At 43.6% G+C, this 27,956-nt stretch overlaps 3 protein-coding genes across 10 annotated transcripts in view; 1 reads left to right on the top strand and 2 right to left on the bottom strand.

Annotated features, from left to right (window-relative positions):
* Positions 1 to 11,419: 11,419 nt before the first annotated feature.
* arl13b (ADP-ribosylation factor-like 13b) lies at positions 11,420 to 19,886 on the bottom strand. Of its 6 annotated transcripts, none has more exons than XM_070957902.1 (10): positions 19,307 to 19,886; positions 17,160 to 17,230; positions 16,606 to 16,855; positions 16,018 to 16,123; positions 15,612 to 15,814; positions 15,000 to 15,114; positions 14,758 to 14,905; positions 14,001 to 14,123; positions 13,530 to 13,598; positions 11,420 to 12,905 (listed from the first exon to the last, which is right to left on the bottom strand). In XM_070957902.1, exons 1-10 carry the CDS (start codon positions 19,363 to 19,365, stop codon positions 12,829 to 12,831), a joined length of 1,221 nt encoding a protein of 406 aa, XP_070814003.1. In that variant the 5' UTR covers positions 19,366 to 19,886; the 3' UTR covers positions 11,420 to 12,828. The 6 variants fall into 6 exon arrangements, with proteins under 6 accessions (XP_070814003.1, XP_070814002.1, XP_070814007.1 ...); XM_070957901.1 differs by lacking the exon at positions 19,307 to 19,886 and adding an exon at positions 18,143 to 18,321 and having other exon boundaries at positions 17,160 to 17,232; XM_070957906.1 differs by lacking the exon at positions 13,530 to 13,598.
* A 2,366-nt stretch (positions 19,887 to 22,252) lies between these two features.
* Positions 22,253 to 24,961, top strand: LOC139351987 (gamma-glutamylaminecyclotransferase B-like). The gene is made up of 2 exons (XM_070993972.1): positions 22,253 to 22,344; positions 23,164 to 24,961. The coding sequence occupies exon 2, from the start codon at positions 23,188 to 23,190 to the stop codon at positions 23,656 to 23,658; it is 471 nt and encodes a 156-aa protein (XP_070850073.1). The 5' UTR covers positions 22,253 to 22,344; positions 23,164 to 23,187; the 3' UTR covers positions 23,659 to 24,961.
* Positions 24,744 to 27,956, bottom strand: part of LOC139351986 (FERM, ARHGEF and pleckstrin domain-containing protein 1-like) — a 49,879-nt gene continuing 46,666 nt past the window's right edge. For all 3 annotated transcript variants that reach the window (XM_070993969.1, XM_070993971.1, XM_070993970.1), the window contains exons 24-28: positions 27,871 to 27,956; positions 26,519 to 26,679; positions 25,737 to 25,844; positions 25,484 to 25,635; positions 24,744 to 25,306 (exon numbers count right to left, since the gene is read on the bottom strand). The exon at positions 27,871 to 27,956 is cut by the window's right edge and continues 27 nt beyond it. In XM_070993969.1, coding sequence (XP_070850070.1) covers positions 25,231 to 25,306; positions 25,484 to 25,635; positions 25,737 to 25,844; positions 26,519 to 26,679; positions 27,871 to 27,956 — 583 coding nt within the window. In that variant the 3' untranslated portion in view covers positions 24,744 to 25,230. The remainder of the gene's footprint in view (positions 25,307 to 25,483; positions 25,636 to 25,736; positions 25,845 to 26,518; positions 26,680 to 27,870) is intronic.

The raw sequence follows: 27,956 nt of genomic DNA, 5'->3' as shown, positions 1-27,956 counted from the left end.
TTGCTAACAAGTTAGCGACACCAGCATCATATAGCACTAATATGTCCTGTTTGTTTACAGCTTGTTCTGCTGCCCCCAAGTGGCCGAAAGATGCAACTTTAAAGAGCGTTTTGCTGTTACTGGTAGAAGTGGCAGTGTGGTATGTCTTTCAGATAATGTTCATAATTTGGTCAACCTTCAATTGGGACTGCAGCAGGTGGACTAACTGTTTTATTGGCTGAAAATGATGAAGCAAAGAAGTTTTATCTCTAGAAATGTTTTAAATCTCACAGCTGCACATACAAATACATTTCCCTAAAATACATTTAAGAAATTACTGTGAATGGTCAAACATGGAGAATTAAAACAAAATAATACACATTGGTTTTTATTTACATTTTTTAAATTGTGGTGCAAAATTGGCTGCCCTGATGCTTCCACGGGGAGTTTATTTCACGGTGCAGGAGCTAAAACAGTGAAAGCATGATTCTCGTTTGACCTCAGTCTGGACCGTGAAACATTTAATAGCAGTTGGGTGCCAGACGTGAGGAGTCCTGCTGCAGAACATGGATCAGAAAAGATCAGAAATATATAAGGGAGCCAAACCAAAGATGGGCTTTAAAAGCAATCAGAAGACCCTGATAAATTAAACTGAAAAAGAATCTTGAACTGAAGTGGAGAGGGAATATGAAGCCAGAGTAATACAGCCAGGACTAGAGATTACTTAAAACCCAAATAATAAATGCCTTCAAATACTGCATTTACACAAACTGTGCCATAGTCCTGTGTATTCTCATTCTTGCACCCAAATCTAGTGTTGGTTTTTACATCGTCTCTCTCATCTTCATCCTATTGCTCTCTCTCCTCTGTGCTCTTCAGCAAAGCAGAAATACTTAAAAACAGCAACAACGCCACTGCCTCGCTGAGCCCATGGCGGACTCACATCAGAGTGTTTTAGGTATCTGACAGCTCCCTAATGATTTCTTTTGGCTTTCCCATCCTCCACTGTCTGCAAGCAAGTAATTACGGCCCAACTCAGCACGGATCAGTCTTTTAGCACGAACACAATCGTCATGTTTGTGTGTGTGTGTGTGTGTCAGAATCACACTTTAGATTAATCTCAGTTGTGTGCATGCTTGCACATGAAAGTTGGACAAAGATAAAAATACCAAGGAAAAACATTGACAGAAGCCCAAAAAGGATAACGCTGATATTTTGTTAGTTTTCCTAACAGTAAGAGACACTCAATAATTCCTAAAAATGTCTTCAGTGTTGTGCTGCCAATTTTAGCCCAATGATATCACCTAGAAGCTCGACTCAGACTTTTCTTAGACGTGAATTGACTTCCTTTTCTCTGCTCAGCCTTTCTCCGCATCACAATTTGCAACTCAGTCATTCAATTGCGCTGACACATCGATGCATGAAATACACAAAATACACAATTTTACCACCCTATGACAGCTTAGTCACCTCTATTAAATATCCTAGAACCTTGACCTGTAAGCTACCTCAGACTGCACTGCCTCATCTAATCAGAGGCACTGTTGGGTGTATGAACCAATCCTTTATATCCACTTTGGAGGGGAGTCCAGCGCATACTGATGCATCCACAGCTGTGCTTTAATTAAACCTGTGTGGCATCGATGACCTGTTGAGCCTTGATATTAAATGCAGAGATGCAGCAGAGAGTCAACCTGCAGTGCTTGCTCATGAGGGAATTGTTGGGTCTCTAGATAGAAGAGCTTGGCCTGTACCAGCTCTATATGGAAAGTGTCCTGAGACAACTTTTGTTGTGATTTGGCGCTATACAAATAAAATTGAATTGAATTAAATTGAATTAAATCCCCTTTATGAAAAAATGTTGTACACTGCAAGTCGCATGGAAGAAGAAGAAAGTACACATTTGGAGGAAAGTGGGGTGGGTGGATGGGATTTTAACCCAAACCATGATCTTTTCTTAAAGCTAGCTTAACGTTCCTAACCAAGCAGTTGTAGTGCATGAATCTAAGCAGACTTTGGCAGTTTCACAGCATCAACAATGTGACAAGAAGGCGCGGGACACCTGTCGCTGGTACTTTCCAATGCTCATACATGTTGGGAGTCACAGGCGATCGCTCTGTTCAGTCATTTTGGCATGATTATCTGTTGGCTTTATCTCATGGGGCGGGTAACCTCAGGCAGGTATCCTGGGGACTGGCCAGTGGTGGAGCAAGTAACCTCAGGAGGGCAGCCTGAGGACTCAATGAGGACAGTGCAGAGGCCAAAGAGCGGAACCGATGGGGGGAATGGCCCAGGAGATATAACCAGAGGCCGACAATGAAGGCGAAACCACTCTTGAAGTCCAGCAGGTGACCGACGAAGACGGAACCTCTCAGGTTGTCGGACAGGAGCGAAGGCAGAACCCTTGTGGCACTACTGATGGCACAGGTGAGCAGATGAGGAGACAAGGGCAGCAGGTAAGAGAACTGAATATACTGTGATACCTTGGTGGAGCAGGTGTGGAGGTGCAGACTGGGGCTGGGTGATAAAACGATAATGATATGTCTCGCGATAGACACGTAATCAATATCAATAAAAATGCGTTTGATAAAATATTCGAAAAAAAGTTTTTCTTCGTTGGAAGAAACCAGAAGTTGCGAAGCGAGGTTGGTTGCATGAACAAAGGCACTCGCTCTCAGGTAACTGAGCAGCGTAAGGAAAAATCACTGAGTTGATTCTTTGCGAGGAGTGAGATGAGAAATAGAAAGTGAGTGCTGCAGCGAGCGAAGAAACTGTCGATAAAACAGGGAAAGTCAGCTCGCCAGTTTTTTGGATTTTATAAGTCGGACCGTAGTCAGACCAATGTGGTCTGTAAATTATGCGAGACTGTCGTCCCCACCGAGGCCGGTAATACCACAAACTTGTTTAACCACCTTACTCTTTGAACAAGCATGAGTCAAACGATGGGGCCTGTCTCCAGGCTTTAATTTGCTTTAGATGTTGAGGTCAACTCACCCACAGACTGCTTTATGACCTTCCCAGAGCTCCCACTAACAGATTTTCATCAAGGAAACACTTATAGACAATCAGATGAAAAGTTGTGTATAACCACATGAAATAAAGAACAGCCTATATGATATATGATGATGAATATGAATCGTGATAAAATGATAGAAAACTGGCAAGAAAAAGACAGTCTGCTTCAGCTCAGAGTAATAACAAGGGGAATTTAGTACAGCAGACAGCACAGATGTATGGAAAGAGATTACAAACGACAGACCACCTACCGTCAATGGTTCCTTCTCCGTTCACTCCTCAGCATGTCTCAGAAGGAGAGAGCTCGTGTTTGCGACCCCTGAAAGCTGCTGTCTTCATCCGCATGAAGGGAGGATTCCTGTTGGCGCAGGAAACAGAGCACTTGTCAACCATCTGTCAGTCGCATTTACGCTGACGGCAGCCTGCGTGTGAGACAGTAGCGAAGTTAATTTACATCAATACTGTGTAAAACACACTTTTTGAGTATTTATATGTTCTTGAAAAGACAAACATTGTACTTTTGATAGGCCATATGCTGTATGTGCATTTCTTTATTCCAGATTAACAGTTATCATGAAATTATCTGTCAAATCAAATGACTTTTTCTTGATCTTTTATGGATTTGCCGTCCAAATTGTTGCACTGCTGATGCTTGACCCAGCCACAGAGAACAGAGGCTTCTTTGCCAGAACAATACAGCTGTTCAGAAACATTTGCACACCTATTCCCTGTTCAACCTTTCTTGCTCCTGTATTGCCTCATAGCCGGCCCTGAGGTTCCCCGGAAACGCCGCCAGCTTGCCCTCACGCCGTCCTGCTGCTTCCTCACAATCCTGTTCGGCTCCCAGTGTGGCTCCTCTCCATCCCCGCTCACAAGTCCAACCCCCTTGTTTTGCCCACCTCCCTCTGCTCTTTTTTTCACCTTTATCTCCTCTGTCTCTTCCCCAAATTCCACTCGGCCATTATTTGCGCTTTTTCCTTTCTTTGCTCCATCACTCTTCCTGCGAACACCTCATTATCCCTTATCTGCTTTTCTTATTCTCTCTCCCATCTCTCATTGCCTTTCCCCTCCTAATCTCCCTCTTTTTTACTGCCTCTCCTTCTGCCATTTGCTAACCTCCACATTTTTTATTTCACCGACCTCAATCAAACCCAGCATTGCGACCCTATCAGGTGTGCTAATATCAGGCGCAGAGATGTTGTGGGAGATGAATTGACTAACAACAGAGAGCATGTGGTGCACTAGTTCATTGTTTTAGATGAGTACTTACTGCGTGCAACGAGGCTATTGGATCAGAAATTATATTATAATGCGACATTGAAATAGCTCCATGATTAGCACAGCCGAGTGCAATTGCAGATAAGGGCACTAGATAGTGAGGGCCTCGGCTCAAGTGCTTTGCAGGGCAGTTTCTTCATTTACATTAACCGCATTCATCTTCACCAATAGGTGCAAATTGCTTTTGTGGAATCAGGCCTGAATCTCATGAGCCAGCACTTACGAGCTTTCCAGCAGCTCCAATATAGAACACACCAGATGGAGCCAGTTCTCCGTCAAAATTACTGTTAGGAGGTGGAAAAACTGAATATTTCTATTTGCTTGCTTAACATGAACATTTGACATGATCTTTTTATGCCTTTTTTCTATCCGAACGACCAAAAGAGATTTAATTTTGGGTGATGTAAAGCACAGAGAGGCTGGAAAGCTTATGAGAGGCTGCGACCGGACCAACATGCAATCGAACAGTAAAGCAGGCGATAATGTCTCTCCAGGGGATGCGCAGGAAAATGAAAACACCACAGAAAAAAGGGCTTTGAACTCACCACTGCAGCACTGCATAAAGGTGGGCCGTGTTAAAGCTGCGTTTGTCAGCTATGTGTGAGCTTTAGAGAGAACACACAGTCATGAGATGGATCTGACAGTAATGTGAAGGGTATCCATGTGATTCCATCTTACATAAAGAGTCATTTTGTTCACAATGGTGCTGCTGCTTCTCTTCACCTCCATACAAACACTCCCTGCTGGCAGGAGCTCTGCATGCAACAGCAACAGATGCACATTCAAGCCAATCAGTGTGTACATGTAGCAGCAGCTGCTCTGTGGACGTGAAATCTGCCCAGTCCATGCTTCAACTTGCCCCTTTTCTGCCCTGTAATGAGCAAGTACATGGCATCCACAAAAGGATGAAGGCTTGGTGCTCTTGAGCTAACACCAGCCTCTAGCTCCTGGTAGATTTTAACCTCTCCTCTGCTACGTTTTGTTCTTCACTGTCGATAGGCTCAGGTCGGACACCTCCTAAAAGATGCCGTTGAGGCCAGATGAACAGCAAATCGTCAATAGTGTCCATCTATTCCCAGCTCCTGTGTTATTCATGTGGAGCAGGAATTACTGGAGCTGCACTGCCCTCTGCAGGCAGCGAGCGATGTCTGCACAGGGTAAACACTGAGGCAGCACAGAGCAGCAGTGATTCTCAGTGCGCTCCCTGTAGGCTCAACCTACTGCTGCGTTTCCCCCTCCAGCACACAAGCTCACTCAATTACCTTTCCTCTCCCATTTTAAAGACAGATGCACAAACTAAAAGCCAGAACACACGTCGTTCATTATGTGCTCTTTATTTAAGCCTCGGGGTTTCATGACAGGTTGAGTTGTGTTGACACAGTGCACCACAGGTTTTTGTTTTTTTAACTTGTTACCCTGCATAATAGAGATCTACTACTGATGATCCGGATAACACACACACACACACATTCACAGTGCGCAGCAGTTTCCCGTTCCCCACCTCGCTTAGTGTGCTACATGGCGCAGGATCAAAGGCGCAGGAGTTGTGCAGCTATGACTCCATGTTGTACAGCTATGTGCCCTCACACTACTCGCTCCTCTTCTTCACTGTCTTGTTTTAATGGCAAACGAAGAGAGTGGGCGCTCCCTGCAGTGACCAGCTGCCTGCATTGTTGCTGCACTGAAACAGATAGTGTGTGTGATGAATGATAAGATGGAAATATGGAGCTGACATTAAAAAAAAAAAAAAAAAAACGTTTTGGGAACAATTTTGAATAGATGCGAGAGATATTTGGGTCCGGATTTGACAAAATGTTGATGTTTGCAGGTGTCGTTTTTGCAGTTCTGGCATCTCGTGGCCATTTTTGAAATGTTTTTCAAAGATATTGATGTGTATGTTTCCCAAAATGCTGCACATTTTTATGCACTGTTGAAAGGAATGTCGGAACATTCGCATCCTGAGGATTTGATGGCTTCAGGTTTGATCTCTGCATGCATCCGCATGTCCACAACCCACATGTGTCCTTGAGCGAGACACTGAATGCATTCCTGCTTATCTGTTATAAGCTGCTTCATACACATAGGAGCTTTCATTCAAGGGGCGATAGTGAGCGTGCAGACGCCAGCTTTGTCTACACTCAGAGGCTTGAGTGCTGCCGATATTTTCGCTCCCATCCTTGAATTGCAAATAACAAATAAAAAAATCTGAACTAAATCAGATTGGGTTGAGTGCCAATGAGGTCAGACCCCCCTCCAAAAGGTTACAAGCTCAATTTGATGAACTGCTGCACCGCTCTGTATTCGTATTTTGGACTTTTCTCTGATCTTTGCTAAATTTTTGGCCTTGCAAATGAAACTGCAACAGAGGTTTGGAGAGGTTCAGAACCACTGGTTGAATTTTAAATGATGTATTTCATAAGCTTCTAATGTGCTTTTTTATGGAAAATCTCTCAGTAAAAAACAACCTTATGAACCGCACAATAAAATGGAAAACACTGAAGTTCAAGTACTTCAAAACTGGACGACAGCATTGTGGCACGAGAGAACACTCGCGTGAGCCTGATCTGCTGCCAGCTTGCCTAGACGGCCAAAAACTGAAGAGTGAGAACAAAAGCCGGAGGTCTCGGACTTCCTGGTGGTCAAAAATCGATCTCATTGCAGAGGAGGAGAGTCTGTCTGCTCTTCAAAACTGACTCAGACTGACTCACTTGTTATAGTATTATTATTGAGATACATGAAGTCATGCAAATAGAATTGTGTGACGATATGACCTTTAACTTTAATTGGCAGTAAAGAGTTAAGTTTCTAATTGGATACAAAGAGCTTCTGCTCTTTGCCCTGCATGGCCTTCTGTATTCAGGTCATTTTTGCCATATAGTGTATTACACAGCAGGACTGGCATTCCCCCAGTACTCCAAAGAAAACAGCAGCGGTTGCCTTTGACTAATTTATCAAAGTAGACAACAGCAACACCCAGCTTTGCACTGACATTAATTTTTCTTTGGGGGTCCCACTCCCCCACAGCTCGAACAGAAAGGATACCGAGGTGAGAAACAGGCCGCGCTCTGAGGGTATCATTTATAAAACACTCCAGTGGCTGACTGCATTGTTAGACATGTTTTTTCTCATTTTCCTGCTGCTTTAGTTACCTGTTTCTGTGGCTGCACAGGTGGGATAACTGGCCAACGCTAAGCCATCAGGATTAACAGGGGAGCTCAAAACGTGACTGATTTGTTATTTAAAGGGACTTTTGTTTTTTAAAAGTGACCAACATTGACATAAACAAGCTCACCTTTTGTTTAGTATTGACAAAACTCTCAAAGAATAATGCTGCACTTCCTCTATATTCATGTTATATTCAGTAAATCTCCTTTTGGCAAACGTCATTCATATAGGACGAAAGAGTGCATTTGTCAGGGACTATTTTCAGCTGCGGATGAATATAGTAATACTAATAATAATAATGTAACAGCCTTCAGACAATAATTAAGCATATGGAAAAGAAATATTGGCTTTTTATACAAATAATGCTTAGTCGGATACATTTTAGAGATGCTTTCTAAACTCTTTTTGTGGATTTGCTGACAACGGGATTGTGATTTTTTGGAACATTTAAATCAACATTACTGTTTGGATGAGACTGAGAGTACATGTGTATGTACCGCAAACACAAAAAGGTATAAATATTAGATTTCAAACACACACCACTAGTATTCTTACACCTATTCTCTGAGATATGTTGTCAAAATAAAAGCACATTAAATGATTAAACTGCAGTAATTATACAGCAGACTATGTACTAATGTTCGGTAGAACATAAGTACTTCTCTGAGGATGAAACATCTTTTTCCACAGCCTACATCATGCACAATAAGCAGAAAAAGGCCCAGTTTGTGCATCTCATGCATAATTATTACATTTCAGGGAGAGCTACGCCTCCAATTTTCCAAAAGATAAAGGAAGTTAGTCCCAGAATCCTGCTAACTCTTCCAATCTCACTCCTCTCACCATCAATCAACAGGTTTTTAACCCATTTCCCCAAGATGCGTCTGCTTCTCCTAATCCATGTAGCCAAATTCCGTTCATTTAGCCAAGTTTTATCCAAAGCCACTTCCAACAAGTGCATTCCAACGCGTGCATATGATGTCAAAATTGCATTAAACTTGCATCAGATGTGCCAAATTGCTTCAAGTGCTAGAAGAGATAGAAAAGAGGCAGCATACAGTGTGACACAAGCAATTAGTTTTTGTATGAAAATACAAGACAGTGGAAAGAAATATCAACACACACCAACAGAACTGATCCAAAAATGAACCCAACAAGTGGACGTTCAGACGCCACGAGCTCATTCAAACGTACTGTCAGCGCACAGCCAGTCACGTAACTTGATGGCTGACACATTTCAGGACAAATCAACATAATTCTCATTTTTTATACAGCATATGTTTGCATTTCTGTCTACTCCGGACTTCCTGGGGGAGGAACCGTTCCACTGTTGTTCTTTCTTGTGTTTTTCTTTGACTGGCTTGAGAGTCTAAGCATAGATGAACGTATATTATGAAGCCCTTGAAGGCAATTTTGGGGTCTATAAACAAACCTGGCGAGACTTGACAGTGGGGTTGAGGAGGCCATAGAATATGATTCACATCATTTCTATGCTCACCAGCCTATTTAGTGAGGCCTCCTGCTCTGCATATCGTTCATTATGCAGTTCAGTATTTGCCTCCTATACGTCCTCCCGTCTTTAAACGCCACAGTGTATGTGTGCTTTGCTTTAAGTAAAAAAAAAAAAAAAACACTCCTCAGCGTTGACACATTCCTGACGCAGCCACAATGGAGTTTGATAGCAGAACATTTTTATACGATCAAACTCTGCACCCGCATTTGCACAACAATGCAGACAGACATCCATTGTGGAAGAGGAAGAGATAGCAATTCCTCCACTGACAAAATCCTCAATGGCCTAAAATGCAATGCTGCCTCTTTTTCAGAACCCTGAAGCCTTCACAACTTGGGGCATTTTTAGAATTTTAACAATTGTGCAGGCCACATAATGGCAACACGTATCCTTGACATGAATACTTCCTCTCTCCTTATTAAAACAGATACAGACATGCAGATTTTTTCTCTTTTTTTTGGGGGGGGGGGGGGGGAGTAAATTACAGCACTTCATCACAAAATTGCTCCTGGAATGGGCCGGACATAACAGATTGATTTCAAAGAGTGTAAGCGTAATGAGGAGGGGATTGATGGTTGAAAGCATCTGCTTAAGGGCACCGCTGCATCTGCCGCCCTCATCCTGCAGGACACAGCATCATCTCAGCTGCCGCGTCATGACATCGCTCATTTAAATGAAGCCTGTCTCTGTCGCCGCAGCAGGGACAACATTAATGAGACAGCACATTATTGCAATGTTCTGGTTGCAAGTGACACGGCCTGCGGAAGCTGCTAACAGATGTTTGACAATGCCTATATCAGGATATGGAAACAGCCAAAGCAACTATTTTTGGAGGAAAGCAGATTGCTGAAGCCCATTTCCAAATTGTCACATTTAAGAAACAGCAACGTTTTCCTCTTCTTAAAAGAATCTGTAGTTTTACGCTTTGTGTTGTACGCCAATTTGGACCACAGAAGTTTCAGTTCTTTCATTATCCAGCCTAATTTCGCTTTGAAAAATGTTTTGCCCTTGTGACTGTGATGCTGCTTTGATTCACGTTTGCCTTTTGTTCCCTCAGATGAGCTGAAGCTGCTCGTTCAAAACGTCTCGCTTCAGCTTGTCTGTCACCGTCGCCAATGAAAGCCCAGATTGTGCCGGCTGATTGCTCAACACGTCCCCAAGTATCAATATTAACAGCCCCAACGCTGCACTAGAAACAGCTGCAACGACAGCGAAATTCTCAATACAACCAGTGTTTTCTTTTTATTCAGATTATCTCAGCGTGCTAAGAACCATTACATTCGCAGCTGATTATATCTATTGTGCCCTGTGGAGTAGTTTTACCAGCCAAATAGCAGCAAAATGGTGAAAAAGCTGCAAAATGTCAGCCATGATTTTTCAGATAATAACATATTTTGAACAGTTTCCTGAGCAGTTGATCTCACCTGTCAGAGTTGGAGGTGCATCCACAGAAACTTCAGGCTGACTTGGGCATCAGACTTTAGGTCGTGTTGCTGGAGAAGGCAACAAAATCTGACCAAAAACACGTCAGTGTTAGTGATATCTGGGCAGAGGCAAGGCACAGTGTCAGCTCAATGAGGCGTAGAAGTACTGAGACAGTTTCTGCTCCCTTTGGAGACACATAGTGTGACAGAAAACATCTCAAAAGAGAAATACTCCCTCAGCATTTGTCTTTGATGGCTAATTAGCATTTTGAACATGTGGCAACTCATGCAAGCAATTTAGTGTGCAGGTGTCTTTATCTTAATTGTTTTTACCTTTTAGCCAAAGTACCTAACTGAACACTAAATTGTGGCTATTGTAAATAACAAATGACCTAAAAATCAACCACTTTGTTCATACTGTTGCTCCCTCTTACACTCTACACTGCCAGCAGCCTCAAATTAGCCGGTTAAAATTGGCGGCCATGTTTCAAACAATGGGTCCCTCATGGGTGTTCTGGCTAGCAACCGTTTCTTTGTGGCTCCTGTGCACACAGCAAGCTATTTAACCGTATGCTAACATTAGCTTCTCGAATTAAAAGAGATATACACACCATTCAATCCACGCCTTACATTTATGCTGATGTTTTTAACGTCCGTCCAGGTGACTGACACCATATTTCAACTTCCTGTCGAACTTGACAGGCATGTCGCGTTGCTAAGCTGTGATTAGACAAGCGCAGCTCCGGAGGCGGGGCTTTGTGAACGCTAAAACGTAATGTAAAAAAAAAAAAAAAAGGCTTTTGAAACAGTCACAGCTGCAATGTTAATTGTGAATCTTTCGGCTATTATTGATTAAAAAAAAAAATATTATAAATATTTCATGGATTTTTCCATCAAAGTCCCCCTCTACATCTTTGTCTCACAAAGCTTTTCACAAAGTGCAGGGAGTCCTGCACACTAAGTTTTAAGTCATAGCCATAACTGTAGTCCTCATATGAGACAACCTGACTACAAAATTGCCAGAAAACAAACAGACACTCGAGAATATATTTAAAACATCTTTAATTGCGCTGTTATAAAATTCAAACTGGGTAGAAAAAATATTGTTTTCCAACATGAAGCTCATTGAGAGAAGAGTGAGTGTTGTACTATAGATTTGAAAAACACTATACTATACTTGTAGTTTCATAGTGATATTCCATGTGCGTACTTTTGCTACACACACTCTCATGTGTTCTGACCCAATAATGGCTGTTCCAGGTGTTGGTGTAGTGTTCCTCCTCCCTCATCGTCCTGCTGCAAACTCTTCCAACAAACAGAAACTTAACTGGGGCAATGGAGCGTTCCAAGTTTTGTTGTTTTTTTTTCACAGATTTGTGCTTTTTGAGATGCAATTTTAGCGAGAATGGGCGCAGAAGACAGAGAGAGAACAAGCTGGAACAACAACAGTGCTGGCTCCCACCTCAGGGCCACCTGGGAGGCAGCAAGTCTGAGGCTGACGCCTGCCTCAAGAGAAATACCACTTTAAAAACAGATACACAGTGTAAACAGCAGAATGTGTAAAAAATCTGAAGCCCTGTAGACAAATATATTTCCATATGTTTACATTTTTAACAATAAATAAAAAGATCCTTTATGATGCTGCTGGCGAGGGACAAGAGTTCCCGATTACAGATGTTTTTCTTTTCATGGCAATCGAAACTTTTACAGAGAAATGTCAAGACATTCATTACTAAAACTGACCAATCAACAGTCCTGTAGTGTAACACCTTTCCATGTGCGGTACAGCGTAGCGCAGCGAACGACACTCACAATTCACCCGTTTAACCACAATTCCCTTGACCTCTGCTCACGAGCTGTGCCTCGTGTCGCTGGTGTAAGAAGGGGAATGTTTCTCAATTCAGAATTTAAAGCGCTCCACTGCGGGAAGCCACTTAAGACCATCATATTTTTTTACACTACAAAACCCACGGTGCAAAAATAAACAAATAAAATACGGTCATTCTTAATGGCGGCGTGTATACAAATCCATTATTCAGTCACATATAAGGTTATGACAGACATATTTACATTCTGTGTCAATTGAAAGCATTTGAGGTGGACATGTGGGGTCCATCCAGTCGAACACTGATATTAACAATAAAAAAAATTCAGTCTACAGGTGTGGAAAGAGTTCAGCGCCTGGCATCAAAGCAGTTCAGGCAGGTTCAAGATTTCACGCTGAGCTGTGTCGCTTTGTGAAAACCGCATCACGGCCTCTGAGCGGGGCTTCGGTTCCCACGCCGCTGTCGCGTTCAGCGTCCAGTAGCACTCGCGCGCTCACCGGCCGCCACTCCATCTGCAGTGTCTCTGTGTTTGGGGGGGGTTGGGGTGGGGGCTACACACCGCTCGCTTGAGACAGAAAGCAAAAAAGGGGAGAGCCGTGACTGCAGGGCCTCGATCAGTAAGGGGAGGTTAAAAAATGACGTCATGAGCGTCGCCGTTCGGCCGCGGCCTGTTCGCGACAGGCGGGAGAGGCTTCTTGTAAAATTCTGCGGAGGGGATATGGGGGAAGAAAACCGCGTTAGTAAACTACATCCATCGAGACCTGAAATGCAAACACTGGCGATTAGCTCTATCGAGAAAGAACACAAGTGAAAAGAGCAAGGCGGCCGCCATGGCTGCACAGAGGTGGACGGGATGAATACACAGACAAGCCTCACAGTTGATTAAGATGTCTGCCACCATGAAGGATCCGCACACACACAAACACACACACTTGAACATACGCCTGGTGAGATGCAGGAGCAGAGAAAGACGGTGATGTGGGAAACTAATTAACAGTCAACACACATCTTAAGGCAGACAGAGTTCAGTGTTTCCTCTGCAACGCCACACTGACACATTTACCGCTCCCGCCGCGAAGCAAACCCACCCGACTTCCTCCTTTGAAGAACTAACAGCTGCTATTTACAATAAATGAGGATATAGCAACAAAAAATGCCTGAAATGTGCTGGCTCTATGTGCAGAAAAACACATGGAGGAGACACTGATTCAGCGCCATGACAGATAGTGAGAGAGTGAAAGCTGTTAAATGAAAGCAATGAATGCATGGAATCAAATAATGGTTAGTCGTGAGGGATGAAGAGGAGCCGGACTTCACGGGCGTCTTTACCAGAGTGTCTCGAGTCCCCGAGTGGCTCTAGTTTTGGCAGCCTAGAAACTTTGGGTGTGGCCCATCCCACTACAAAAAATAAATAAAGAAACACTGGTCAACACAAATGTGGAGGAGCAGGAAATGTTGGGTTAACACAGCTGTGACGCGACTGAAGGTGATCCTTGAAGAGTTAAACTCACACGATATTTGAAGGTAGGTCTGTTGAGTAAAATTCAAGCACTTTTCAAGGTGCCTAAACCACAAATTCCCAAACTCTCAAAGCCTTTATCGTCACATCTACATTGTTACATAAGTGCAACAGCAAAAACAGGAATAAATGTAAGGTTTACTGTGGAGATGAGACACTATATCGTGTTGACAATCAAGTATTTTTCAGGGAGTCTATTCGGATTTTAAGCGTATTCCAAACTTTCCATGAGATTCCATGACCACAGCTGTGGAAAAAAAGTCACGACAGCTCAGACTGACCTGGAGGAGGTGGAGGGGTGGGGCTCTCTGCCGGCCCGTCCTCCGTCCTCAGCGGGTCCACCCTGTGCTTCCTCTTCAGCTGCAGCTTCCTCGTCTTCTTTCTGTCCTGCTCGCCCGCCGCGGCTGGAACAAGCACAGAGACGCTTGAGAAGGCCCGTGACACCCCCGGACTGAGCAAAGACTCCAGATGTTCAAACCGGAACATCTGATCTCGAGATGCGAGCCGTTTCCAAGCGTTGCCCACTGCCATCTTATTTAATTTGTCACATAATCATCTTCTTAATGTGTAATTATCTTTATCTATCAGATATTCATTACTCAGACAGATGCTTAGTTTGACTGCATCTTTTTTTTTTTTCAATTTTGGGATATCTCAAACAAATATCTGTGGCAGTCCCCAGGCGTTTGTTTAATCACTCGCTTTCAAAGTGAAAACAGATTTAATATCGTGCTTTCTATTTATCTGCAAGCTCTGACTCCCCCCCCCCCCCCCCCCCCATATGGTGCAAAGCCGAACCACAAGCTGTGAGGGGAGGCTCTTCAAAAGGTGCCCCCTGCCCTCACATCTACACAGATCATCATTTTTACATAACTTCTAAGTAAATAGATCTTGGCAGAAAGCACGTTTTATTTACCGAGTGATTGAAATCGTGGGGTTTTATCCAATCAAGCGGGCGCACTTTAACAGCTTTTACCAGCAGAAAACTGCACAAACTGAACCACAAACGCTGAGGCCTGAGGTGGATCTGTCGCTCACCTGAACTGCCGTTTTCCGGCGTTTGCCTTGCGTCGTCTGGCTCTTCGTCATCCTCGTCCTCCTCTTCCTCTGGATCCGTCTTGGGGCTGTTGGTCCGGGCCTCCTGCAGCTCTCTTTGCCTCTTCCTCTCCTTTTCTCTGTCCTCGCTCTGAAAAGGACACAGAGCCAAAACCGTCTTTCCTTAGCTCTGACCAGAAGCCTCGAACAAACGATCACACACACACACACACACACACACACACCTCAGAGATCACACTGCTGATTGGCTGGAAGGGGCTGGGCATGTTTTCGTCATCAGGCTCCTCTTCCTGGATGTTCCTGCCCTCGCGCTCTGCCTCTTCCCGCTCCTGCCGCTCTCTGTAGACAGAACAAGACGTTAACCTTTCGACATGATCACACATGCCTCCTCGGCTACATTTCGACAAACCGATCTGAGGTCAGCTTTAATTACAGTATGCGTTTGTACAAATCTTTTTTTTTTTCCACCATTCAATGGAAGTGTGCTCTTTTCTAATAAGATTTTATGTCTTTTTTATTGCACTTCAGCGCACATGGGCAAGGTTGAATTAATATTTTGAATGTATTGCACAGACGGGGGGATCGCACATTTTCCCCATCTTTGGCATTTTGACATTTCCACGAGTCTCTTGCTTCATTTAGCGTTCCACTCTGGCCTTCTTCTCTGTCCATTATCTTTCCCAACACACTTTTCTTCCCTTACCTGTCTCTGACGTGTCTATATTCGGTTGGCTCTATTAGAGCGGCGGATAAACAGGTTTGATTGTTGCACCGTAAGCTTATTTGTAAATCCACAGATGCATTAGTATTTCTTATGGCCCCCGTGCTGTCCTCACCTCTCCTCTCGTATCCGCCGCACCCTTTCCGCCCTCTCCTTCTTGTCCTGCTCCTCCTGGGCGCGCTGCTCGGCCGTGTCCTTCTGCACGCGCTCGGTGATGGCCTCGTAGTCTTTGGCGATGTTGTTGAGGAGCCACTTCAGGCCCTTCTTGATGGACTTGTCCACCTTTTTGCCATAACCCAGAACGGCAGAGCATGGCTCCTGGGTTAGGAACACATATCGAGAGATAAGACGTTGCCAGCACTAACTGCCACCAGACCACATGCTATCATTAGCTGCGCTATGCTAAAGAAGGAGAACGAGCAAGCCTGAGCCTTTTGTCCATATATGGTCAAACTACAGTTAAACCAAAGGCCCTTCATGTCATCCAACTGCTGCTCCACAACAGGTGCAAAAACACTCACGATCTGACACAGACACTTGTTCTCGTTGACGAGCTTCTCTAACGACAGGTTCTCGATGATGTCCGCTTCAGCCAGCGCTCCCTCCTGGTCTTGTTTGTTGGCGAGCCTGAAAGCGGAGAGGAATAAAGAGATGTGACTCGAGCAGGCGAGCTCCCACGACAACCAGCTTTTCTTTGAAAAGAAAAGTAAAGCAGGCAGTTATCAAACACGCTCTTTGCAAGGTGCTGAGTTACAGCGTCTGGAAATTGTATGGAAATCTTATGGAAATGTGTGTCTGCCCTGATTGTGGATTATTGATTAGAATACTCTGCATACCTGGAAAAATGCATTAAACTCCCTTTGCCTCAACCTGTGCCCTGATTACTGATTAAGCAGATACCTGCAGGAATCAATCTGCAGTGCATGTATTTATCAACAAATTGGACCAAGAGCTCAAACTTTGAGACCGTCTCCATTATCTCCTCATGTTTTACCTTCTTTGCTTTCACAAGTCCTTTTTTCTAGTCGCTGCACAAGTTTCCCCACATTTTGAATATACATCTTTTTAAGCCTCTGTCAAGCCACATTTCCTTGGATGATTGCACGCACACTAGTACAGGTTTCCCTGCGATGCGCGGGTGCTGGAGGACCTCGGCCATGGTCTCCCGCGTCTCCTGGATCCTCTGGACGTCGCTGGAGTCCACCACAAACACCACGCCGTGCGACTCTGAGTAGTAGTTCTTCCAGATGCCCCGGATTCTCTTCCCGCCACCCAGGTCAAAGATGGTCACCTCGAACTTGCCCTGCTTCAGGTCAACCTTGGAAAAGCCGACAGTGGGAGCCACATCCTGCGGGTTGTCTGGGAAGAAAGAAGTAAAAGAAACCGTGTAAGCGGAGGCAGCTCCGTTTTTTAAAAAATGCAGCGGCAGTGATAAAATATAAAAGCGGCGAGGCGCAACTATCAAGCAGTTTGGGTGTAAAATATAAATGATAATAAATGTCAAACAGAGGAGCAAATGAGGCACTTTATTCAGAGTACACAAACCGGAGAACACGACTTACAAGCTCAGCTTTTCTATTATTTACAAAAATTGTTTTCAAACAAGAAAAATGTGCAAAATGCTGAAGATTCATTCTTAACATGTATAACAAACAGCCCTAACCTCCTTGGATTCCTCGCACCGTGGCTGTCTTCCCGGCATTATCCAGCCCCACCATAACCAGAGTCACTTTCCTGTTGGGTAAGAAGGGGAAACAATGAATACACAGTGCATGTGACATCACTATCAGGTCCAGATCCAGAACCACCATCTGATGCCGTCTATGGTGCCCCGCGCACCACATGAGCGACATTAGCTGGCATTAGCTCTCATGACGCATTTGGGGGCACAGATAAGCCAATTAATAATCTGAATGACCGACACAATTGGAGATCTGCGCAGTGGACAGAGTGAGTCAGCAACAGCTACGTGGGCCAGCGAACACAGATAAAACAAGACAAAGACACAGTGTGTTTGCTCGAGGCAACATTATCATTGATGGTCATTCTCAGAATTTTGGGCAAACTGTTGAATTTTCTGTGTTCTCCAAGAAACATTTGACTGAGTGCATGTTGCAATGCTACTAGACAACATGCACGATTAAAAAACACGGTGTATCCCTTAAAGCAACACAGGAAAACAGAAGACACACGCTCTCTGTCATCCCTGCAAGCGTGTGGCACGCACGCACCTTGGTAGGAAGCTGCGAGGATAACAGGTGGTCAATAGCACAGTGTGTCACAAACTTTTCAGAAAGCAAGTCAAGACCGTAGTTTAGCATCATTTAGCATCAACTAACCTGTGCAAAACATACACAGTTTAAAGTTGAACACATAATAGCTGTGACAAAAATACCGGAGCCACTTGAATGAACCCTTCAGAGTTAAAGAAAGAGCGAGAAATGCAGCACTTGAAAAGCCTTTCAGTGGACGCTTATGCTCTAAACACAACCGCCATGACGGCTCCTGGCACTGAAAAAATACAAAACCTAGAACAAAGTGAACACCGAGTGAACACACTGTGCAAAGAAGACAAACTACAAGGACAGAAAAAAGAGCTAAATCGTCCAGATCAACACTCTCCGTCTCCTGGATGCGTACTTAACTTTGACACTTGCGCCGAAACGACATCAACCGCACGATCCATCTAACCGTCCTCTGGAGCCAACTGGCCTTCATCGGGGAAGCCACCTCCAAGAAGGCAAAACAGCGTCTGCCCCTGTGTGCGCTAACCCATCACCCCTCACAACAACAGGCCAAAGGGAAGAGACCCACTGAACAGACCTGGCTGCGGGATTAGGTGAGGATTTCAGACTAAGTCCAAAGGATCAGATGCCTCACAGGTACCACGTGGGTTAAGCACTCATCATTACATTTTGCTGGTCCTGCTGCTTCACACTCAAAGTGTTTTACATGCTCTGTGTACATGATCCTGAGAAAAATGACTGCAGGCTTAAGGCACGTTCAATACAGGAAGAGAACAGGGATGCTGTATCATTTCTAATCCAAGATGAATGGCTGAAATGAAGTTCTAATGCGATCAATTGAGCATATTCTTGATGAATTGATTGTTTGCTCAGTAAAATGCCCAATAAGAGGCAAAGCAAGAGAGAGAGAGAGAGAGAGAGAGAGAGAGAGAGAGAGAGAGAGAGAGAGAGAGAGAGAGGCTCATCACAATTTCCAGAAACCCGATAAAGCGTCTTCCAATGACAGAAGATATTTGATTGATAATTACAGGACACAAATGCAACAAATCCAATGGCGGAGAGGCAGGAACCAGAGAACATTTGGCCTTTTTTTCCTTGATGAATGACTCAATCAGACACTAATTTGATTCTCAAAATCGCTTATCTTTCTGTCAATCAACTCAACGATTAATCTCAGACTCATTTCAGCACTAATAATATTTGTTGGCCCGGTTCTGCCGTCAAGCACATCATTCACATCAGATTCTAATCAAACACAGGCAGTATTTCATGCATCTTGGCATTAAAAGACAAAATGACTTTTAGGTCAAAATCCACTGAACTGAGATCTGTTTGATCTGCCAGGGGTTCTAGCAACTGTAACATTTTGTGTAAAGAAAAAAAAAGTGGACTACAGTGAACTGCTTCGACCCAGTGCAAAAAAGAGACAGAAAACATCAAATCAGTCGTGCCTCCAAACTAGATTTCGGTCAGATGGAGACTCATTCTACCAAAGTACTGAAACAAACTGATTTGGGCTGAATAATTAGAGCAGAGGGATGAATCATTTTGTCATTTAACTTACCTTGCAGGCTCTCGCCAGCGTTTCAGCCAGTTGCAGCAATTCGCCATCAGGCTAAACATCGCAGTCCGAGTCCAGATGACTGCAATCAAGGGGTCATCTAGCCAGAAGCCTCGCACCGCGATCCAACCCCGATTCAACAGCTAACGGACTCTTCACCTGAAGTGGCTACATGGCGAGCTAACTCATGACAGCTTCAACGTTACCAGCCCCTAAAATGGGCAGCGTAACCAGCGTTGATGAATAAAGCGGCCGCGTGTTATCGATAAACGTTATTTGAGATAACATCAATTGTCTGAAATCCAAAATCTGTGTCCCGTTACCTAAGGTTAGCTGAAGCTAATGCAGCTAGCGATAACGGTAACTTGTTAAGTCGTTTAGTTTCGGCCTCGGCACATGACCGATACTGTAACCACGCAAATAAAAGCTTCGCTCACCCATGAACTGAAAACAGGTTTTCATATACAGCCGAATGCAGCGAAGTACTTTGCTCACGGAACATTAGCTACTTAGCGTTAGCTCATTTGTAGCTCCTCTGCTTTGTTTACGCCGTCCCTTCTGCTGCTAGGTTGCAGACGTGCTTACGTCATCCTCCGGACCAAACGCATCAGCGTCGTTCCGGACTCACTTCCGGAGTTTGTTGAGAGAGCGCCTCCTGTGGACAATTAAATACATTACAGTTGCACTCAGTCATTATTGACTTTTTAATTTCCTGCAATTAATACAACTAAAAGTAGAAATAATTTGTACAACAAATCCTTACTGTAGACATGTAAATTGGGCTTTTGCAGTGCTTATTTAACATTTTATTCATGAATTTATTGTTCTAAGGCACAATTAATATCTTTTGTTTGTTTGTTTGTTTGTTTGTTGTTTTTTTTTTTTTTTTAGTAGATATCATTTGGAAAAGCAACTTCAGCTTGAACATATTTAAACATTAAATACACAAAACATGAAAATATTATATGCTATACATATGCATACATTTAAAAACAAAGCTAAAATCCAATATGCCAGAACATGTGCATACTTCTGATTCTGATTCATACAAAACAATTGACCATAATGCAACTGGATGAAGAGAAAGAGGAGGGTACAGAGGTACTTCTTGTGTTTCATATCACCTTTTCAGCCCTATTATGAGGAAGCAAGAGTCAGCTGATGAATAGGCTGCCATACTGCATGTCCACGAACATAAAAACAAAAACAAAGAAGCGGTGGAATAAAGATTACCAGCACATATGCCCACAGTTGCTCATGTTGTTATTTGCCATCCTCATCAGATAGCCTAATCGAAGATGGCAGGACTTCTACTTTCTATTAAAAAGGATGACAAAAAGAGAAATTACTGAAATTATGGATGTGGAAAGTTAAAAAAGACAACATTGGCAAAATAATACTCTACTGTTTTATAACTCTGTAAGCATCAAGAAACAAGTGAGATTCTATGTAAGTGAATTTTTACCTAATATTGGTCTAATTTTTCTTTATTTCTAACTACCTTTGGGATATTACTGTATTTGCAGTTGTTTTATACCACTAAAGCACAGCAAAGTCAACCACTGAAGCTGTTTTTATAAAGACAGATCCTTTTTTATTGCTTCACTAGAACCAGTGATTCTCCTTCTTTCCACCAGAGTGAAAGTATATTACACATTTGCAGCTTTCCTGCACAGAGTCTACAGGCTGTTTTTTCCCCATTAGACTGAATGTCAAGTGTCTGTTAAGGCAAAGATGGATGCCCTTTAATTCCTGAGCTGAGTTATTGTCCCAGTTCATCTCAACAAGCGTACACAGGTGAGCGTGCAGTCAGAGGAGTGAGGCGGGATGGAGGATGTGTGTCTTTAACAGAGTCTGTCAGAGGAAACATTATCTCCTCTTGAGACAACTTCCACTCGATTTTTATGAGATCTATCTGCTGTGCTCATAATGCCACAGTAATAATCTTTATTTGTTTACTGGGATCCAGTGCGCTAACTGAAAGTGGCTATATGGACATTAATGAGGCTGTTGTCCTTCTGGCTGCAATTTGCCCAAGTATTAAAGCTGAACTCATCAAGTTGAAAGCTTTCATTGTAATTCTTTTTAATGTTGTCCTCTGGTATGACAATATTAGTGTTGCTTAACCTTGTTATATGTCTGTTATGTTAAAATGTAAATGTTTTTTAATGAAGCCGAGGGTGCAAATCTCTCTTTTATTATAGATGATTAGGCATTGAATATTGGTTTGTTTTTTTCCCTTTGTTTTACAGCTCTCTTTACAAAACCAGGCCTCAGTAATTAGCAGTGGAAGTATCTCTAGGAGTCATTATACAAATTGTGTGTTGAGAATATAGAGAGGTTATTTTGTTTTCAGAATAATAAATGTTTTTTTGTTGTTGTTGTTTTATTACAGGTTTGGTGAACACTTACAACTCTGTGTGCTCCATCTGAATTCCAGTTTGTCTTGGATATGTTTTGTTTAATTTCTAATATTGAGAGTAAAAAAACAGAGTTTAGTGCTGTTTCTACACTATTACAATAATCGCTATTAAAATATAACAGGAAAGAAGAGGAATATAGAATGTGCAATATATAACAATACAATATACAATAATAATAATAATGATAATATATATAACACTTAATAATATAGCACCTTTCATTCACAAAATGCAGCTCAAAATGTAAACATCACTTCAAATATTACAATACTTAAAAAAAAGTCCAAAATAAAATGAAATAACCGAAACCATCATAATAAATATATAACAACAGCAGTTGTCCTTTTCATCACTTCCGCAATCGGCATTTAAGTCATTGACCAATGGTGTGCACGATAAATAAATAAATGACGTCACGTTTAAAAAAAAAAGTCAGCCGCCTGGCTCTTCTTCGTCGCTTTAGCGCCATCTTTCGTTTTCTAACGGATGCGCTGAGTCTTTACTGCGCATGCGCAGTGCACGTGTCGCTTTGAATAGTTGTGACGGGCGGAGCGGAACCGTCTCACCGGTACCGAGTCCGTCCAGTGTCCAGAGGACTTCATCTCCATTACAGTCCCGGTAAGACTGTGCTCTGTTACTCTCATTATTGAGGTGAAATTCTCCATGGAGGAAGACCTGTTTTAATCTGTGGGAAAATAGGTCACGTGAGCGCCTCAAACGGATTTTTTTTTTTTTTTTTTTTTTTTTTAAGGGTTTTTTACGTCTGTTACCGTCTAATATAGGTCAAAATACTGCGCAGTAATGTTCAGACTGACTGGAGGGTTATTGTAAAGATGCCTGAAGCTATCAGCACAGGTTCAAATTAACTAAATACATTTACTCAAACACTGTACCTAATGTTTAAGTAACGCATGATCAACACATGAGTTAGAATGTATATGCTATAGGTTAAGCGACCCGGAAGTATATACGTTTGTCAGAACCGGCTGCACCTTCACGAGCTGGAGCGTTAAAATGACAATTCTGATTTTTGATACAGTATTTAAGATGTTATGAAATGGGCTATTCTGCTTTTGTAAAAGTACTCATACTTTTACTTTTAGAATATATTTCAATGCTTTTATTTGAAATGCAGTACTGTGCATTTCAAAGTAAAAGATCCGAGTGTTTCTTGGTGTTGAAATGATCTTTCCACGCTTCAAGACAACAGTGTCTTTCAGAGATTGCAACTGGCAGTGAAGTAATGTGAGCCGTTGTATGTCACAATAACAAAGTCCAAAGAGTTAATGATTACTTTCATTTTTATCTGCCAGTTGTTTTCTTGCTTGAGCAACTAGATGTGATCAAATGTCTTGTTTTTTAAAAAAGCAGGGTGATGAATCAAGATAAGAAAAAAACACAAGCCAAATAGCAACTCTCCTTTGCATTGTTTTACAGGTGTCTCTGTCCCCCTGCATCCTCATGGCTCGTGTCTTCGTCTATGGCACCCTGAAGAAGGGGCAGCCCAACTTCTTCCGTATGTTTGACAGCGCCAACGGTAAGGCGGAGTTCCTCGCCTCAGCCTGCACCACCCAGAAATACCCGCTCGTGATCGCCGGCAAGTACAACGTCCCCTTCCTCCTCAGCATCCCCGGCCGGGGCCACCGAGTCCAAGGAGAGATCTACAAAGTGGACGACCAGATGCTGAAATTCCTGGACGCCTTCGAAGGGGTTCCCACCATGTACCAGCGGACTCTGGTGGAGCTGGAGGTGAAGGAGTGGGTGGGGGAGGCAGAGGGAGAGGAGAGGCTATCAGCAGGGAGCATCACAGAGGCGTTTGTGTACAGCACGACGACGTACCAGCCAGACTGGCCCTCGCTGCCCAACTATGAGAGCTATGACTCTTACGGAGATCACAGGCTTGAGTATGTGACCAGAGAGGCAAGAGACTGATGGCTGGTATAAGAAGAGCAGATCCTGAAGAGCGCAAATATGATCCTACCTCGACAAATCAGCCTCTTTGTGGAATCAGCGATGCAGGTGGAGGATATCGATCAGAGAAAATCACACTTGAATGCACTTGTGAGCAGAAGTTTTTTTTTTTTTTTAAAGTAAACACAGCCTAAATGAACTGCAACCAATGTTTGCTGATATCACCATGTGTGACATTGAAATATGTCTTATTTTTAAGAAAAATAATAAATGTTTAACTCCTCACGGATCTTTGATTTGTGTCATTGTGAATGTAGTTTAAAAAGGGCATTAATTGCGCTTCTTTGTCCGTTTTCACTTTAAATCCATCCACAACATTTAGCACACTGAAAAGGCATCCCAATGCAGTTCAGGAACAGCGTGTTATGCTGTATTAGTGCCACACCTAAAACAGGTTTGTTCACATATTTCTGTGAGCATCACCTGTGGTCTATCTGACGTATGACTTGTCAGCGGCTGACATTAATTAAGTGTTAATCCTGGTGTATGGTTTTACAGTTTTCCCATGGTGACATGCTGCTTTTTGTTTCTATTTGACTGTTCCTGTGTCATGATCCCAGCTGTCTGTCCTTTTGAAAACAAGGTCCAACCAAAACACAGCACTTTGAGTCGCTTCCTTTTTTTTTTTCATATGAACACAATCTTTTCTCATCTTTATTTAGAATAGTAAAATCCAGAAAACTGGAGGAATACAGAAGAGAAGGTATTTGGCAAATGGACCAGTGAAATCTCTGTCGGCGTCGGAAGCAGTCTGGATTTGTCCTTTTGAACAAAAGAGAGAAACTTAAAGGGAAAGCAACGATAAAGAACATTTCACAGTGTATCAAAGGACTGTACAAAAAGTCGCCTTACAAAACAGAAAAGGTTGGATGTTTTCATCTGATTGGAGACAGACAAAAAATACTCTCGTGGCCATGGTGTGTTCACATGCGCACAGGTGTCCACACATAGTTTAAAATCCTGCTTTCTCATTTGTTTTATATACATTTTTCATCCTCAAATCAAATGTCACAGGAATATTTACCAAGTAAATGTGTGTGACGCTCATACAATACGGTGCATAAACTCATGCTTCAGTGTCCCAAATACTTCTGGTACACCCCGTGCATTTCATTCAGGCTTATCGCAAAGATAAAACCCTCCTCGCTGTGAACGGGATACGTCATGGGGGTGATTAATTAATCCGTACCTGTGCATGCGAACAACACCCAAAGTCAAAAACAAACACAGCCTGTGAGACTTTCTGCTGCCAGTGTGGCGCAGTAAAAAAAAAGAAAAGTAAATTATGAATTACATCATGGACGACTGCCATCGCAGACAGTTTGTCTCTAATTAGACACTAGCGGTGCAGAAGTAAGAGGGTGGGTGAAGTGGGAGGACCTCTGAGAGATGTGTGTGAATCAACCATTCAGAGGTATTAATTAGTGTGGATTCGAGCGGCTTTTGTCTCAGTCTTTTCTGGTGTTTGTGCAGCCTGAAGCCCGGATCTTCATCCAGGCTGGGGTCTCTGTGCGGCTGAAGGAGGCGGGGTTGTCAGTAAAGGTCTTTCCTGGTGCTTGGCAACGAGCGGCTGGCAGAGCAGGTGGCGCTGCGGATCACTTCCATCCACCTGGAGACGAGCACAACGAAAAGCACAACAGATTTACAGCCAATAGCGTGCAGGAGGATTAACAGTACTACAACATGGCACTATGGTTAATTATTGACGATACACCAACAGAATGCGTAACATCACAAGCACATATGAATGCATTTCAAGCCCAACCCGTGTCGCCCATCACCGCACCTCTCAAAGGTGTACTCGCTCTCTGATCTGAAGTAGTAGACGTGGGATTTAAAGTGGAGTTTGAAGACGTAGTCTTTGTGGATGTTCTCCGATTCGGACGGGACGGTGACGGAGTAGCCCAGCAGAGGGAGGCTGGCCAGCGGGTAGTCGTCCTGTGAAGGACAGGAGAGCCTCGATTATCATCTTCAGTCCGCGGCTTTACCTCTGACCAGCACACATATCTCATATCCGCGCTTTACTGTATGTGTCTCACCTGGTGCGACTTGTAGAAGAAGAGGCTGAAGTTGGTGAAGACCACCCAGAGTTTCTGCCAGCCGTTGCTGTTCTTAAACTTCCTCAGCAGGTTACCTGACAGCTGGTTCTGGAAATGCAAAAAGGACACGGGAGGCTGAAGGAAGTGACGCAAAGTCCCCGCTTCAATGCAAGTGTTAGAAATGAGAGAGGGAAGACGGGGAAGAAATACATGTTAGCTGGAAGTACACTGCAAAACCAGGACTTTAACAGTTCCCGTACCAAAAATAAATGGAGATTATATATTATTTGTTTGGCAGGACTTTTCTCCCAAAGATTCCAGAATATCAAACATCCAGTAGTCCAATAAAATGCTGCTCTCTTGTCAAATTTCTGGAGAATTTCGCTGCATGGGTCAATATTCTTTGCAGTACCTCTCTACTCCAGCAGGTGTCACTAAAGGACAAGCTGTGTGTTCTGTACCAGCAAACCACCGAGAGAGACATGGCCCCCTGAAGTCTGCTGAGGGGCCTCGTCAACTCACCGGCCGGACTACTGGCCTCTAGTAACGCCAGCGTGGACAGACAGAGGCGGAAAGGGACAATGAGATGATAGAGAAAGGACATAGAAAGGGTGGAGGAGGTAAGGATGGAGGTACGGGCGAGAGAGAAGGACAAAAACACAGACATGAGAAAAGTAAGACAAAGGACATTGAAGCAATTGTCCTTTGGCTGTGGAGAGAAGGACCAGGACAGACAGCACAGAGACCCTCCTCCAGACGATTAAAGAGACACAGTCTGGTACCTCCACAGCGACACTAAAGTCCACCATGGACACGCTGGTGTTGCGATGCCAGCAGACGTGCACGGTGGTGTTACCGCGGTGCCCCTGGCGCTCCAGGGACGAGCGCGAGCCGCAGAGCTCCTCCTCCGACTCCAGCTCGGCTCCACCGTCCTCCGACAGCTCTGCGGGACAACGGGCAGTTCAAACACGGCGGTTAGCAGAGGGAAGTGCGCTCTCATTGGGTAGAGTTCAAACAGTGGGCACAGAAACTGTCCAGAGATGATTGATCGATGATTACAATCAAATAAAGGCAAACAAAGGTCAGACAAGTCAAAAACACGAACAACGGAATACAGTTAGCTAAATAACTGCATAAACTGGCTAATGTTGTGTATTTTAACTTGAGCTGCAAGTGAGCAGACAGCATCCCACACTTGGTTTGCTCTTTTGTAATCTGGCTTTAGCAGATTAAGTCTGTCTGTTATTGGGTACAGCTAACCAAGCTAGCTTTGCCACTGCTGTATTTCACCATTCAGCCCAACAAACATCGTCACTTTTGCCATTTTTCCTCGTAACGCGGCCGCGGATCTTCGATGCGGAACAAAGTGCGGAGCCAAAGTGGTGATCAAAGCAATTTCAACACAGTCTGGACAAAAGAAATGAGGAAAAAGTAACCTTTTGTTCCATGTAAGCCAATCCTCTTTACCTGGTTTGAGTTATAAATGTACACAGCAGGAGATTTAGCTGAGGGACAATGGAGACGTCACACCAAAGGTCACCAGGTGGAGACGTCGTTAAACATCGTGACAGGCATTTAAGATAAAGAAAGGGGGAAAAAGGAGAAGAGAAAGGGGCGTGACAGCTGGGGCGTGGACCTACATATATCAGGTGACATTAAAAAATACGATGAAAGACCACCTGGAACAATTCAGTGAGGTGCTGAAAGCAGCCACCTGTTGTTTCAACGGGAAAGAACTGAAACATAAGAGCACAGCTATGTGGACTGCAGGTAAAGAGATGACTGATGAACTCATTGATGTGAGTAAATCATTTCAGGGGGGTCAAGCTAACCCATCTGAAATCCCGCCGTCACATTAACTTCAGCTGGCGGGAACAGCCGCCGCGAGCGCCGGATCCTGCGTGGAAACATTTTCCAGAAATAACCCTCCTGTGGGACTTTTTATGACGGAGCGTTCCGGTTCTCACGGGGTCTCAGACAGTCCTGAAATACTTTGATGGTTAAGCCAGCAGGAAGGAGTTACCAGATTAGAGAAGCGGCCATTTGGGATTGATGAGTCAGATCCTCTAAATCGATTAAAAACTGAAGGAAAACAAACATTTGGAACAAAAAGAAGGGAAAGCTGCAGACTTACTGTTGTCAGACAGGCTGGTGGACAGCAGGTCAGTGCTGGGGCTGCTGCTCTGCTCCGCCAGATCAATGGCCATCCGGATGTCCTCC

Source organism: Chaetodon trifascialis, chromosome 24 (assembly GCF_039877785.1).
Source record: "Chaetodon trifascialis isolate fChaTrf1 chromosome 24, fChaTrf1.hap1, whole genome shotgun sequence".
In the NCBI taxonomy this organism is placed as follows: Eukaryota; Metazoa; Chordata; class Actinopteri; order Chaetodontiformes; family Chaetodontidae; genus Chaetodon; species Chaetodon trifascialis.
The sequence above is the reverse complement of the archived record's forward strand: the minus strand, read 5'-3'. Positions and strand labels throughout refer to the sequence as shown.

Coding starts and splice junctions, on each gene's coding strand:
- arl13b (XM_070957901.1), bottom strand. CDS start 18,214: ATGAAGGCCAGTTGGCTCCAGAGGACGGTTAGATGGATCGTGCGGTTG. Junction 16,856..17,159: donor GGTGCGAGGAATCCAAGGAG/GTTAGGGCTGTT, acceptor CTTTCTTCCCAG/ACAACCCGCAGGATGTGGCT. Junction 14,124..14,757: donor GCCGGAAAACGGCAGTTCAG/GTGAGCGACAGA, acceptor TGCTTGTTCCAG/CCGCGGCGGGCGAGCAGGAC.
- LOC139351987 (XM_070993972.1), top strand. CDS start 23,188: ATGGCTCGTGTCTTCGTCTATGGCACCCTGAAGAAGGGGCAGCCCAAC.